This window comes from Babylonia areolata, chromosome 35 (genome assembly GCF_041734735.1).
Source record: "Babylonia areolata isolate BAREFJ2019XMU chromosome 35, ASM4173473v1, whole genome shotgun sequence".
NCBI classification, from domain to species: Eukaryota; Metazoa; Mollusca; class Gastropoda; order Neogastropoda; family Buccinidae; genus Babylonia; species Babylonia areolata.
This window is the reverse complement of record NC_134910.1, coordinates 13977757-13992756: the sequence shown is the minus strand read 5'-3', so window position 1 is coordinate 13992756 and position 15000 is coordinate 13977757. Positions and strand designations below refer to the sequence as shown.

General features: G+C 50.9%; 1 protein-coding gene across 1 annotated transcript in view; it reads right to left on the bottom strand.

Moving 5' to 3' along the window:
- LOC143278099 (uncharacterized) overlaps positions 1–15000 on the bottom strand; it is a 25588-nt gene that overhangs the window by 1576 nt on the left and 9012 nt on the right. Inside the window, exons 5-9 of the mRNA XM_076583132.1 lie at positions 13899–14107; positions 12755–12909; positions 6949–8545; positions 6003–6093; positions 1–3324 (exon numbers count right to left, since the gene is read on the bottom strand). The exon at positions 1–3324 is cut by the window's left edge and continues 1576 nt beyond it. Coding sequence (XP_076439247.1) covers positions 553–3324; positions 6003–6093; positions 6949–8545; positions 12755–12909; positions 13899–14107 — 4824 coding nt within the window. The 3' untranslated portion in view covers positions 1–552. The remainder of the gene's footprint in view (positions 3325–6002; positions 6094–6948; positions 8546–12754; positions 12910–13898; positions 14108–15000) is intronic.

Sequence of the window (15000 nt, the reverse complement as noted above, 5' to 3'; positions counted from 1 at the left end):
GTTTTTCTTCACCGATTAAAGCACAAAGTCTTTTGTGTGTGTGAATACGACCCTGTCGTTAATCACTTTCCATCAGCTTCATTAACAGAAACTAAAGGGGAACTAAAAATGTAGGATATACACAACCAAAGACAAGCACTTTGTCTTTTTTTTTTATCGTTTGTATGTTTGGTTATCTTGGTCGATTGTGAAACGCTAATCACATTAAGAACACAGTAGAAAAAACAGAAAACTGAACAAGTGAACATTCTTTCAGCAAGACAAACAACTGGCAGGGGTTGGGGGAGGGGGTGGGGAGGGAACACCTTACTGGCAACCAGTGCAGTCACAGCTTCAAAGGTACTGACCGGCACCCGATGCTGACAACTCAAGAGAATGACTGGAAGTGTACATATCACAGTATTTCCTCGGACATGGCAGAGATCCCCTCCAGTTAGCGCGAGGAGGTACAGCCCACTGTCTGATCCTATCATCTGATCCGTACCGCTCTGTCCTTGAGACAACAACCCGCCTCCACCCCCCTCCCATACTCCCTCACCCCTTCCCCAGCGTCTACTGGCGGGGTGGGAAGACGTGGATGAGGTTGTCGACGTTGGAGCCTCGAGGTCGAATGACAGAGGTGGCGTCACTGCTGTGGCACCCTCCTCTCCCTCTGTCCATCTCCGTTCTTCCGCCGGCATCGTCCTTGCCCCAGCCGTCCTCCGAGTTACCCTTGTGGCGTCCAGCTGACTTGAGGAGGTCAGAGTCTGCCGACACTGGGTTGCTGCTGTGCCCCACGTGCAGGTGATCAGGAACGGACTCTTCAGTTTTGCCCGGCAGGGGCTTGCAGGAGACGCCAGAGGGCGGTTTGACCGCCGTCACGGGAGTCCACCCTCCTCCCAAGGTTGACGACCTCCCAGACCCTCTGCTCTCACCCACCGTTTTCCTCCCGCAGTCTGGAGTAACGGCGGTGATGGGGGAGGGGGAAGAGGAGGACACGGTGGGGACACGGAAACTGTTGTTGAGGGAGAGGACGGGGTTGTTGCTGTCGCTGCGGTTGTTGCTACCGTTGATGTTGAAGGTGGCCGAGACGCTACTGTTGATGTTGACGTTAGCGCAGATGTTGACCTTGGTCTGCTGCATGAAGGTGGGTGCAGGGTGGGGAGGGGTCATGGCGATGAAGTTGGGGGAGTGGAAGACCCCGGGCTGGAACACGGGCCCCACCGGGTATCCCCCGGGTCCGTGGTGGTGGAAGGTGGGTCCCGTGGGCATGGGCATGAGGGGAATGAAGCCCGGGGGAGGCACGGACAGGTTGGGCTGCAGACAGGGCCTCATGCTGTTGGCCTTCATCATGAAGGCGTTCTGAGCGGCGGCTTGCGGCGACAGAATCGGGATACGTGGCAACCCCGGGATGTTGATGCTGGCGTAGGTCATGACGTCATTTAAGCGGGTGTTGGCGTAATAGGCTGCTGTCATCACCTGCTCGCGACCTTTGCCGTTGTGACTGCTGAAGGGGAGGGATTGTTGCTGTTGCTGCGACTGCTGCTGTTGCTGCTGTGGCTGCGGCTGCTGCGGCTGGGAAAATCCTGCTCTGGATTCTCGTGTGACCGCGACAGTGGAGCCGAAGATTCCTGGCTGTTGCATTTTCTGTTCCACGCACACGCCTCTCGCCCCTCCCACTGATTGATTGACGTTCTTGGCTGCGTGGGTCTGATGGCGAGCACCTCCATTCCCGTTCCCTTTTGCCGGCAGGACGGGAACAGCAGGGGCACTGGAAGGAAATCCTCCAGAGCTCCCTTGCTTCTTCCTCCCTGAGGAACCAAGATCGGTTGAGGCAGAGCCATGTCCTTGTGCCGCGTCATCCGCAAGGCTCTCTGCTTTGAACACAGAAGCTTTGGAGCTCTGATGATGATGATTCCAGGAACCGATGACAGCCGCTTCATAATTGGCGAAGAGTTCTTCAGCAGTTATGTGGAATCCCTGAGAGGATTGGGAGGGGTACCCAGAGGCGGCAGGGTTGCTGGAATCCTCCACCGCCTGAGTGCACTGCTGCAGGGGAGAGGTGTATGAGGACACGGCGTTCTTTTCGCCGGCCCCTATGCGGCAGGTCGGGGTGATTTTGGCGCCAGACTCTGCTCTCGACTGCTGAAGGCTGGAAGAAGAGGCCGAGGTGAAGGCGTCTGACGGGTTATTCCAGGCATTGTCTCTTCCCATCTGCATCATCTTGTCCATGTCGGGGACGATCAACTTGCGGAACTGCTCGGGGATGAGGTGCTGGTTGCACAAGTGGTCAGTTCGGACAGGGAAGGAGGTCCCACTGCTGCCCCCACTGTCCCTGCCTGAGGCATATCCACCGCCACCACCACCACCACTGACCGCTTTGGGAGGTTGTTTTCCACAGTGTCCTATAGCCCGTGCCACCTCACTGAAGAGACGGGCACCGCGGTCTGTGTTGGAAGTGTCGATGGGGATGTTGTGTGCTGTGGTATTCTGCCTGACGCTGTACTCGGTGACGTTCCGCCCCGCCACGTTCTGGTACACGTTCTGTGTGATAACGTTTTGCCTGCTGACGTTCTGGTTGAGTCCTGCCACGTTCTGAGTCACGTTTTGCGAGATGAAATTTTGCCCCGTGATCTTCTGCGCGATAACATGCTGGCCCGTGACATTTTGCGCGATGAGATTTTGTCCAGTGACGTTTTGTGCAATAAGATTCTGTCCCGTGACATTTTGAGCGATAAGATTTTGCCCTGTGACATTTTGTCCCATCAAGTTTTGTCCCGAGACATTCTGAGCGAGAAGATTTTGTCCCGTCACGATCTGCGAGGAAAGGTTTTGCCTCGTGACGTTCTGGTTGGTGATATGCGTCAGCACGTTTTGTTCCATCAGGTTTCTGTTGGCGCTCTGAACAGCCATGTTGCGACCCTCGCTGACAGTGAGCATGGCGCTGCTGTGCTTGTCCTGCACTGGCATAGCAGCCTGACCCACGCCCTGCTTTTGTGGGCTGGCACTGAGCGGGAACAGCGAAACGTAAGCACTGCTCAGAGTCGGGTCACTCGTGGCCCCGAGTCCTTTCCCACCAGACGCGTTTGTCAGCATGCACAGACCACCGTTTTTGATGCTGGTGGTGGTGCTGGTGGTGCTGGTGCTGGTGGCAGTGGCTACTACGCTCTCTTGGCCATCTTTCGGGGCGGTGGCAGGTGCTTTGGGGTGTTCCAGTGAGGAGCCGTGCTGACTCAGCTGGACCAGGTCCAGGTCCTCAGATAGGTGAGACGTCTGGGCCGTGTCTTGTAGCACCAGCCCCTGCCTCTCAGCTTCTTCACCTGCATGGTGATTACCACTGTGATTCTGCGGGGGAAACAAAATGAGGTGAACAATTTCCATGCCTTATTCGTCTTAGGGAAATAATTAAAAAAAATTTCAGCATATGTATGATTTTTTAATGAATTCAATTTACGTGTGAAAACAACACACACACACACACACACACACACACACACACACACACACACACACACACATAGAGCAAAAAAAAAATCCAAGTTAAACAGTCTCTTCCTCCAAGCGCCCTATCCCCAGCCCTCTCCAATGTTCTTGATTCTGATGAAGACTGCTTAACGTGATGATGAAATCACAAATATCCATTACTGTATCAACCTCAGCAACGCAAAAAGGGGCCCGAAACAAGAGATCAAAGCCCTTCAAAGACTCAAGTGCGATACCCGCTTTCTAGTCCAGTTTCATAATTTCTGTTTTTTCTTACAAAGCTTCATTACCAATGTTCCTAATGTCTGCTTCTTACTGAAAAGTCCCGTTGATTGACAAGGCAATATAAGGACTAAAAACTCGAAGCCAAAGCTATCTAGCATCCCAAACTTTTGTATCGTTAACGAATCTTTCCATAACCATAAGAACGTTCGCCTCGCATTCCAAATACCCACTTTTATCCATGATTTGTATTGCATTGCATTGTATTATATTGTATTGCCTCACGGTCCAGTGGAGGGGGAGAAAATACTGGCGACTGTGGGATTCGAACCAGTGCGCTCAGATTCTTTCGCTCCCTAGGCGGACGCGTTACCATTAGGCCAACACTTCACACGTTTAGCATCCAGCATAACTAAAGTGTACTCTCGTGTATAAGATAATCAGTTGCTGTTTTTGGGGTTTGGTTGGTTGTGTTTGGTTTTTTAATTTTGGTTTTGTTTGTTTTTGTTTGTCTTTCTAAATTTACTGTCTGAAATCGTGGAAGTGGTTGGGGAGAAGGAATTGATGGTCGGGGGGAAGGGGGGAGGTGCGGGGGGGGGGGGACATCCTGTTCAGACTATAAGTCTTCCTGCTTATCTATTGCTTATTCACAAGGTGACTTAGACACATATGCATTCATTCTTTTTCAGTACACACACACACACACACACACACACACACACACACACACACAGACGATGGGTGTGGAGAATGGGTGAGGGATTGGACGTGGGGATGTGGGGGGCTGGGGTAGTACTAAAAAAAATATATAAACTATAAACCAAAAAATTTTTATAAGTAAATAAATAAATAAAATGAATGTCGGAGGCCTTGGGTGGATGGGGTCATCATCAGTCACACTTCCAGTAACTGAAATGACAGTGAGCTACACACCACTGAGTGGCATATGACCTTTGAGATTGATGTTTCAAATTGCTGGGAATCATATAGAACGCTTTTAATAATATCGCCTTATCTTGAACTCGTATCTATCCTCTGTTCTACACTGGTTCGTCAAACAGCAAAAAGCGTATTGAGAGAGTGCTGGAGCAACTTAAGGTAATGTAGTGGTTTTTTTCGTTGTTGTTGTTTTGCTTGTTTGTTTTTGTTTTTTGTTGTTTCTTTTGTTGTTGTTTTTTGTTTTTGGGTGGGGTTCTTTTCATTTTGTGTGTGAATAATTTGCATTCCAGACTCGTTCAGCTTCCTAGTTTCACACACAAACAGCATGGCCAACGAGCCTTTTCTTTCACAGCGACAAAGCTCTGGAACTCTCTATCATACTCTTTCCCACACAGTCAGTCCATGCAGTCTATCAGATCAGGTCTGAAAACAAAATCTCTTGACCCATTACTATGATTAAGGCCTGTCCCTCCTTTTCATTTAAGAACGTGTTTGGTTTTTTCCCCCTTCCAGATTGATTGCTTGATTGTGATGTGTGTATGTGAGGGTGGAGAGAGGGAGTGTGGGTGCGGTTGCCCGTGTGTGTGCGCGCGCAAACCATACCATAATAATAATGATGATGCACAATTATATCGAGCCCTTTCTCTCTTAAGAGCTCAGGGCGCTTTACATGAAAGAAAAATATTAAAAGTCACACAAAACATTCATGACCACTCTTTCTCAACCTCTCCCCTCCCCCCCCAACCCCCCTGCCCCCTCTCCTCTCCCCTCACTCTCCCTTTCCCACTCTACATACATCAAAAGTGAGCTGACATGGGTGGTGTTGGAGAACAAGGAAGGTGAGAGTACTTAAAGATTGGTTTTTAAAAGATGAGTTTTTAGTGATGAGCGAAAAGCAGAAATAGAATCAGATGCACGGATATGACGAGGAAGGTTGTTCCAGACGTGAGGAGCAGCAAAGAAGAAAGAACGTTCACCATAGGTTCTTGTATCGACACGAGGAAGTTTTCAAAAGGTAACAGTCAGAGGAAGAGCGGAGATTTCTTGCGGGAGTGTGAACACTGATAAGGTCAGCACAAAAGCAGAGTTTTAGTAGTTTCAACAGAAAGGTACTGACGGATAGAGTGGATGCGACGAAGTTCACAACTGACTATGCGTATCAGATTTACTACCTGAGCATGCATGCTGAGGTTTGAGTAAAGAACGACTCCAAGGTTTCTTGTTTCTTAGGTATTACGTTTTGTTGTTGCTGTAAAGCGCCTTCAGCGTTGGAAGGCGCTGCATAAATTTTCATCATCATTATTATTATTATTATCATTATCATCATTATTATTAACATTATCATTATTATGATTATCGTTATTATTCCAAGACTTTACCAGAGGTCCTCTGTGACTGATTCGCACGGGGATATATTGTCGGAGGTCGGAGTCTGCCTCTGCTTCTTTTCTGCCTGGAACAACACTGGATCTGCAACGTAGCGTCAGTTCCAGTGAGGGAGCAGGATGGTGGTGGTGGTGGGAAGGGTGGGGTCCTAACACTATTTGCGTGTGCTTCTTCTGGATGAGGATGTCAGCCACAGAAGAGAGTGTCATGAAGAGATTGCGAAGATTTTGTGTTTTTTACTGTCTGTATGTTGTCTGTCTGTCTGTCTGTCTGTCTTTATTAACCTTATAGCAAAAGCTGTGTTGACAATACGAAGTGAAAAAAAGTATTTAGGAAGGTTTGCTCTTTGTGTACATTTTCACCCCAATTTTAATGGGCCAGAGGCCTCTTCAATAAAACTTTTCTAAGCCCCCCCCCCCCCTCTCTCTCTCTCTCTCTCGTCTTGCGATATGTACATAACATATATTCAGTCCCCCCCCCTGGACTTTATAGCTTACTTTGCTGCAGACATAAAGAAATGTCGTTGCGTGTCATGTCTGTCTGTCTGTCTGTCTGCCTGCCTGCCTGTCTGTCTGTCTGCCGGTCTCCCTGTCATCATTATTCTCGCTACTTGTACCCCATGTTACTTGGGCTGATAAGCTATTGGCAGAAAAAAAAGTTTACACACACACACACACACACACACACACACACACACACACACACACACACACACATACATGCGCGCGCGCGCGCCGTTCAAACAAGAACACCAATCCGTCGACAACACACTCAGCTCAGTGCAAGCAACCACATAATCCCACCCCAACCCCTCCACACACACTCACCCCCCCACACCCCAAAAAGGAGAGAGAAAAAACCGTGAACAGGAATGACTGACAGACAAAACCAGCAACAGAATCACACCGAGGAAGAAGAACACAGACAAACTCAACAGACCCTGAATTGTCAATGAACCAGGCGCTGATCTCTTCCAGAATCCGTTCTTTATGCGCAGACTTCTTCCCGCCATCGGCAGGTAGAGCCCCACAGGCCACGTCGTCAGACCCCAGGGCTGCTGCAGAACTGGCCAGACCCTCACTCCCCCCTGCACACACCGCCTCCACAGCCTCGGAGAGCGTGTCAGACACCATCCTGGACTGGCCAGGGACGACCTTGTCGTTGTCATGGACAGCAAAGCTTTTCCTCGGGGAGGGCTGAGCTTCTGGGGACGCGCAGTTCGCCGAGTAGCACTGTATGAGTCTGCTCTCCTTGACTGAGGTGCCCGAGGAGTCGGTGGATGCGCTGGCTGGCAGCATGAAGGTGGACAAAGGCATCCACTCCCTGGGGAGCTGGTCCTGCCCTGCTGAGTGTTTGTCCCCGGAGGTGATCAAGGTCTGCAAAGGGCCTGCGCCTAGGAGGTTTTTAGGGTTGTATCCTGCTGTTAGTTCGTCCTCGGCGGCTTTGAGGTCGTTGCGTGTCAAGATCTTTCTGGGACTGTAGCCATGATCGACACCCAGAGTGTCCTGCATGGGATCCAGGTAGCCCTCCTTTCGGGGAGAGCTTTTGTCCGTGACAGCCCGTACCGCTGGAAGTCTGGACATGGCGTGGTCTATGTTCTGGGGATGGTACATTGAAGCCAAGAGTATCGACGTGGAGCTCCTGCCATCAACATTTAAGTTTTGCGCCACGTTCCATTTGGATTCTTTGTCAAGGCTCGCTGAGGCGTCGTCCCAGCCACTGGTGAAGGACTCCGGTTGGAATCCTGAACCTGAACAAGCTATCTGCTCAGCAAAAGCCGCCTCAGTCAGAGAAACCGGTGGTTCGGAGAAGAGTTTGCTGGAGGTGTGATCACTGGAACACCAACTGACTGGGTAACGTGGTGAATCTGGGGCCTGCCCCTGTGGGAAAACCTGGGCGTAGGGTTTGGAGGAGATGCTGTCGGTCAGGGAGAGTGTTGCAGGAGGAACTATAGCACTCCCTGAACATCTCTCTGCCAGGAAACCAGAGTGGACAGACTCCGCAACACCAGTGCTCAGCCCCCTTCCAGAGTGATACTGTTGAGCTGAGAAGTGGGTGTTCTGGTTGTCTGCGTGAGTTTCGTTGGACGTGCCAATATTCAACACGCATCTGCCGTCAGCCAAAACTGAAACCCCTCCTCCAATTTTCGAACTGTGACCGGCACAGCTGAGTCCTGCTTCTTTCACACCCAGTTTTTCCAACTCTGTCTGGGATTGACGCTTGGCTACCTTCCACCCAATTCCTTCTCCTGTTGCGGCAACTCCCGGAGCAGAATAGAAAATTCCCGAAATGTGCGACAAAGTTTGCGGCTGATTGTCCCTCTGTGGTGCTTCGGACAACAGACGAGGAGAGGAATCTTGGCCCACGGCGTCTGGTTTGGAGATAGATGACTGGGAGGAAGAAGTCCATCCGCTGCAAGGATCCTGAGTTGGGTGCTTGGGGAACGGAACGGGCTTTCCAGGGCACGTGCAGTTTTCTCTGTGACTGAAGCAGTGCTGGTCGCCCTGTGTTGTGACGGGGCAGGAAATACAGCTGCCTGGAACAAAGAGACCAGTCATCACAACAGAAGAAAGAAAGAAGGAAAGAAAGAAGGAAAGAAGGAAAGAAAGAAGGAAAGGTCAGAAACACAGCGACACCAGCACGAATCAAAATGTGGAACTGGAGCTGAGCCGGTAAGTCTGCATTTTGTTGTTGTTCTTCTTGTTGCTGTGGATGTATTTTGTTGTGGTTGTGTGTGTGTGTGTGTGTGTGTGTGTGTGTGTGTGTGTGTGTGTGTGTGTGTGTGTGTGCGTGCGTGCGTGTATGTGTGTGTGCGTGTGTCTGTCTGTCTGTCTGTGTGAGTGTGTGTTCAAAGCAAACTTTCCAGCCCCATCCAGCAACTCCAAGAATAGAAAAGAAAAAAAAATGATGTTGGCATTGCACTGGAGGAGACACGCTTGTTCCGTTTCTGATCTGCTCTGCATGTCTTTGACGATGGCTGAATGTCACGTTCTTCAGTTTCTATGTCCTCTGTGACTTGTGTGTGTGTACGTTCAGACAAACAATGTACCCATTGAGGGGTAATGTGAAATTGTACATATTGTACTACAATGCACTACACTTCACTGCACTGCACTGCACTGCACTGCAATGCTGATGATGCGCACTTCCTCTGGTATGTATCTTCACTACAACCCAGCTGTGGGCTGCCGACAAACCGAGACTCAGGTGTGCATTGAACGAGGGATGATGAATAATGGAGGGATGCTGAGTAATGATGAATGAGGGATGAGGGATAGGGGGTGAGGGGAGATCGATGGGAGTGAGGGTGATGGAAGAAGGGGATGGTGGTGGTTCGTCCGTCGGGATCGACGAGGACCATCTAGTTATCCTGGGGGTGGGTGGGTTGGGCTCTGTGGGTGCGTGGAAGAAGGGGATAGATGGGGAATGAAGAATGAGTGGTGATGGAAGGGGATGAGTGGGGATGGAGGATGGGGGGTAATGGATGGGGGGTGAGGGGGGATGGATAGGGGGGATGGATGAGGGGTAATGGATGGGAGGTGGGGGTGATGGATGGGGGGTGATGGGGATGGATGGGGGGGGTGATGGATGAGGGGTGATGGGTGAGGGGTGATGGATGGGGGGTGACGGATGGGGGGTGATGGATGAGGGGTGACGGATGGGGGGATGAGGGGGTGATAGGATGGGGGGTGATGGATGAGGGGTGATGGATGGGGGGTGATGGATGAGGGGTGATGGATGGGGGGTGATGGATGGGGGATGAGGGGTGATGGGGGGTGATGGATGAGGGGTGACGGATGGGGGATGAGGGGTGATATATGGGGGGGTGATGGATGAGGGGTGATGGATCGGGGATGAGGGGTGATGGATGGGGGATGAGGGGTGATGGGGCGTGATGGATGAGGGGTGATGGATGGGGGATGAGGGGTGATGGGGGGTGATGGATGAGGGGTGACGGATGGGGGATGAGGGGTGATGGATGGGGGATGAGGGGTGATGGGGGGTGATGGATGAGGGGTGACGGATAGGGGATGAGGGGTGATGGATGGGGGATGAGGGGTGATGGGGCGTGATGGATGAGGGGTGACGGATGGGGGATGAGGGGTGATGGATGGGGGATGAGGGGTGATGGGGGGTGATGGATGAGGGGTGATGGATGGGGGATGAGGGGTGATGGATGGGGGATGAGGGGTGATGGATGAGGGGTGATGGGGCGTGATGGATGAGGGGTGATGGATGGGGGATGAGGGGTGATGGATGAGGGGTGAGGGTGGATGGGTGATGGGATGGATGAGGGTGGATGGGGGATAGGTGATGGATGGGGATGATGGGATGAGGGTGATGGATGGGGGTGAGGGTGGGGATGAGGTGGGTGATGGGGATGAGGGGTGATGGATGAGGGGTGATGAGGGGGATGGTGAGGGGTGATGATGGAGGATGGGGGTGATGGTGGATGAGGGTGATGGATGAGGGGTGATGGATGGGGATGAGGGGTGATGGATGGGGTGATGGATGGGGTGGGGGGGATGGGGTGTGATGGGGATGAGGGTGATGGTGAGGGGTGATGGATGGGGATGAGGGTGATGGATGAGGGGATGGAGGGTGATGGATGGGGTGAGGGGAGATGGATGGGGTTGATGGATGGTGGATGAGGTGTGGATGGGTGGGGTGATGATTGGGGTGGGGGATGATGGGGATGAGGGGGATGATGGGGGATGGATGGGGGATGATGAGGGTGATGGATGGGGATGGGGGTGATGGATGGGGGATAAGGGGTGATGGATGGGGGATGAGGGATGGGGGGGTGATGGATGAGGGGTGATGGATGAGGGATGAGGGGTGATGGATGGGGGATGAGGGATGGGGGGTTGATGGAGGGGTGGTGATGGAGGGGGGGTGATGGATGGGGGGTGATGGATGAGGGATGAGGGGTGATGGATGGGGGATGAGGGGTGATAGATGGGGGATGAGGGGTGATGGAAGGGGGATGAGGGGTGATAGATGGGGGATGAGGGGTGATGGATGGGTGATGAGGGGTAATGGATGAGGGGTGATGGATGAAGGGTAATGGATGGGGGATGAGGGGGGATGGATGAGGGGTGATGGATGGGGGATGAGGGGGGATGGATGAGGGGTGATGGATGGGTGATGAGGGGTAATGGATGAGGGGTGATGGATGAAGGGTAATGGATGGGGGATGAGGGGGGATGGATGAGGGGGGATGGATGGGGGATGAGGGGGGATGGATGAGGGGTGATAGATGGGGGATGAGGGGGGATGGATGAGGGGTGATGGATGGGGGATGAGGTTGATGGATGGGAGGCGATGGATGAGGGGTGATGGATGGGGGGTGAGGGGTGATGGATGAGGGGTGAGGGGTGGTGGATGGGGGATGAGGGGGGATGGATGAGGGGTGATGGATGGGGGATGAGGGGTGATGGATGAGGGGTGATGGATGGGGGATGATGGGTAATGGATGAGGGGTGATGGATGAAGGGTAATGGATGGGGGATGAGGGGTGATGGATGAGGGGTGATGGATGGGGCTAAGGGTGATGGATAGGGTATGGTGGTGTTGTGTGAGGGATCAGGGTTCGAATTCAGCGGGTGCAAATGCTACGAAAAGTTGGTTCGGGCACGCAGATTTTCTGTCGAGAGTGCCCAGCTGGCACTCAAAAACTGATAGAAGTGAAAGAAAATTAATTAAAAGATACACCAAGAAAGCAAGTTCAGTCGCGGTCGATTGAACTGTAAAGTGTCGCCTGCTGCAGATCGCTTCGTGGAGCAGCATCTTTGCGTGCGCGATCGGATGTTGGTGTTCATGGCGCGTTTGCGACGAACGATGTTCTCCATCTTCAATGTTAAAAGAAAGGCTTCCGAAACAGAGACAAAAGCTCAGGATGACAAAAAGAATAAACAGCAGAGTACGAATCAAAGCGCCAGCGCGTGTACAATGACGCCTAGCAGAAAGACATTCCTTGACACACCGTTAAAACGAAGGAAGATTTTATTTCATTTTATTATGCTGGCACCCAAAACCACAATTGGGCACTCATAAAAAAAAAAAAAGAGAGAATTAAATTCGATCCCTGGGGGTGATGGTTGGAAGGATGAGGGGAGATGGATGGGTGATGAGGTGATAGTTGGGATGTTGAGGGGTGAGGGATGGGATATGGGGGGTGATGGATGAGGTGGTGAGGGTGGATGGATGGAGGATGATAGACTTGGTCGCACACGAAGAAAACTGACATCAGGTGGTTATACAACATGTAAAAAAGAACACCTCGAGGTGTACCAAAAAGCTAAAAACGAACTGAAAATGTGTCAAACCATACATACAATACAAATAGGTAGACAGACACATACACACATACATACATACATACATACATACATAAATACGTGAAAAGACAAATAAACAGACATAGACAGGTAAACAGACAGACAAACGGATGGACGAACAGACAGAAAGACATATGAAGCGTAAGGCTGAAAGTTGCCAGTAACCGCCACAGAAAAAAATCGCGATTCCGAATATGAAATATTTTGTAAATCTAAACAGATGGAATGAAAAGACTGAAATAAAACTAAGTATCAAAATTAATATAGAAAGCTCGTCATGACGGAGAAGAACTAGGTATCAAAATAAATATGGAAAAACAAACTACGACGGAGAAGACATAAATGTGTGACCTTTTGTCTGGACAGAGGTACGAACAGGTGTACTCCCAACTGTCTCATCTTACCTGATGCATACACGTTCAAGGTGTGATTCCCGCAGGCGGGTGCTGCCGCGGAAGTGGAAATGACGTTAAAGGAAGTAGCGGGCGCAGTCGTGTCCCCTGCTCCGGAAGTCTGGCCCATCGTCAGCTTCCGGTTTCTCTGGTCAGAGTCCCAAAACCTGGAAGCGGGAATTTTTATTATCGTTTTATATTGCTGCCTTTGAGTGATGTTGTTGCTTTTAATCCAAGTGGATTAATATCAAACAATGACTCATAACGACGCAATATCATCTAAAAGAGAGAGACAAGAGAGAGAGAGAGATACTGAAGCTACCTTGACCTCGAGATACTTAAAAAACTTAAGATTCCATGCGCACACACACATGAACATACATGCAAACACACACAAATGCACGAGTGTGCACACACACACACACACACACACACACACACACACACACACACACACATAATTATGTATATGCACACTTTCACATACACATACAGACACACACAAGCGCGCACGCGTGCACGCGTTTGCACACCCATGTACACACACACACACACACACACACACACACAAACATACACACACACACACACACACACACACACACACACACACACACACACACACACACACACAGTGGAGTGATGGCCTTGAGGTAACGTGTCCGCGTAGGAAGTGAGAGAATCTGAGCGCACTGGTTCGAATCACGGTACAGTCGCCAACATAGCCCTCCCCCCCCCCCCCCCCCCCACCCACCCACCCCACCCCCGCCCCTCCTACCCCACCCCACACTCCCCTCCCCTCTCCACTAGACGTTCAATGGTGGTCTGGACACTAGTCATTTGGATGAGACGATAAACGGAGGTCCCGTGTGAAGCATGCACTTTGCGCACATTATTCTGTAGAAAAAGCTACTTCGATAGGAAAAAACAAATAAAACTGCACGCAGGAAAAATCCCCCTTAAAAACTATTCGGCGTTCTCAGAATAGCGACGCGCCCTCCCTGGGGAGAACAGCCAGAATTTCACACAGAGAAATCTGTTGTGACAAAAAAAAAAGAGAAATACAATACAACACACACACACACACACACACACACACACACACACACACACACACACACACACACACACACACAAACTCCCAACCACCACTCACACGTCCGATTCGCTGGCGGATCTCCTCTGAGCCTGCACATCCAGGTGGGTTCCAGGAAGGTCTCGCTGGGCCTGGGTCTCATGGGCACTCTGCGTAGCACACAGGCTCCCCTTCCCGTCCTTGCTCTCCGCCGCTGAACCCGACAGGGTGCTGCCGTCTTCCGGGCCTTCCGCTGGCTTCTCTCCTCCGCTGTCAGAAGCTCTGGAATCCTGTGAGACATTGTGGAGATGTTGTGATTTGTCATCCATCATCTCGTGGAAAGAGATCGGTCGGGTTATTCAAAGACAGAATGAGAAGAAAGAAAGAAGAGAGAGAGAGAGAGAGAGAGAGAGAACGGGCAGCGCTGTACGGTGGTCCGAAGTGCCAAACGGAGAAATTTGTTGATGTAATAGATTATTATGCAGTATGATGATAATGTTATCATCAATGGAATGCAACAAAATATAATTCTGTGATGATGATGATGATGATGATGATGATGATGATATATTGTACTTATGTGGCGCAAATTTCCCATATAATGGGCTCTGAGCGCCTCACATGAGACTATATAAAAACAATAGTGCATTATCCCACACAAGAGCACATGAGGGCATAGGAGTGGACAAAAAACAAAGTCTATATACACCAATACAAAACTGCAAACTGCAGATACGAATAATCGCAGGAAAAGGCACAAAATACACCCTACACACACACACACACACACACACGCGCGCGCGCGCGCGCGCGCACGCACGCACGCACGCACTCACACACACACACACACACACACACACACACACACACACAAAACTGCAGATACGAATAATCGCAGGAAAAGGCACAAAATACACCATACACACACACACACACACACACACACACACACACACACACACACACACACACAAACACACACACGCGCGCGCGCGCGCACGCACGCACGCACTCACACACACACACACACACACACACACACACACACACACACACATTCTAATATCACTTCAAGTGGAAAGACGTTAAACTGAAGACACACACACGCACACACACACACACACACACACACACACACACACACACACAGAGAGAAAAAAACACCGACCCATAAGCACACACA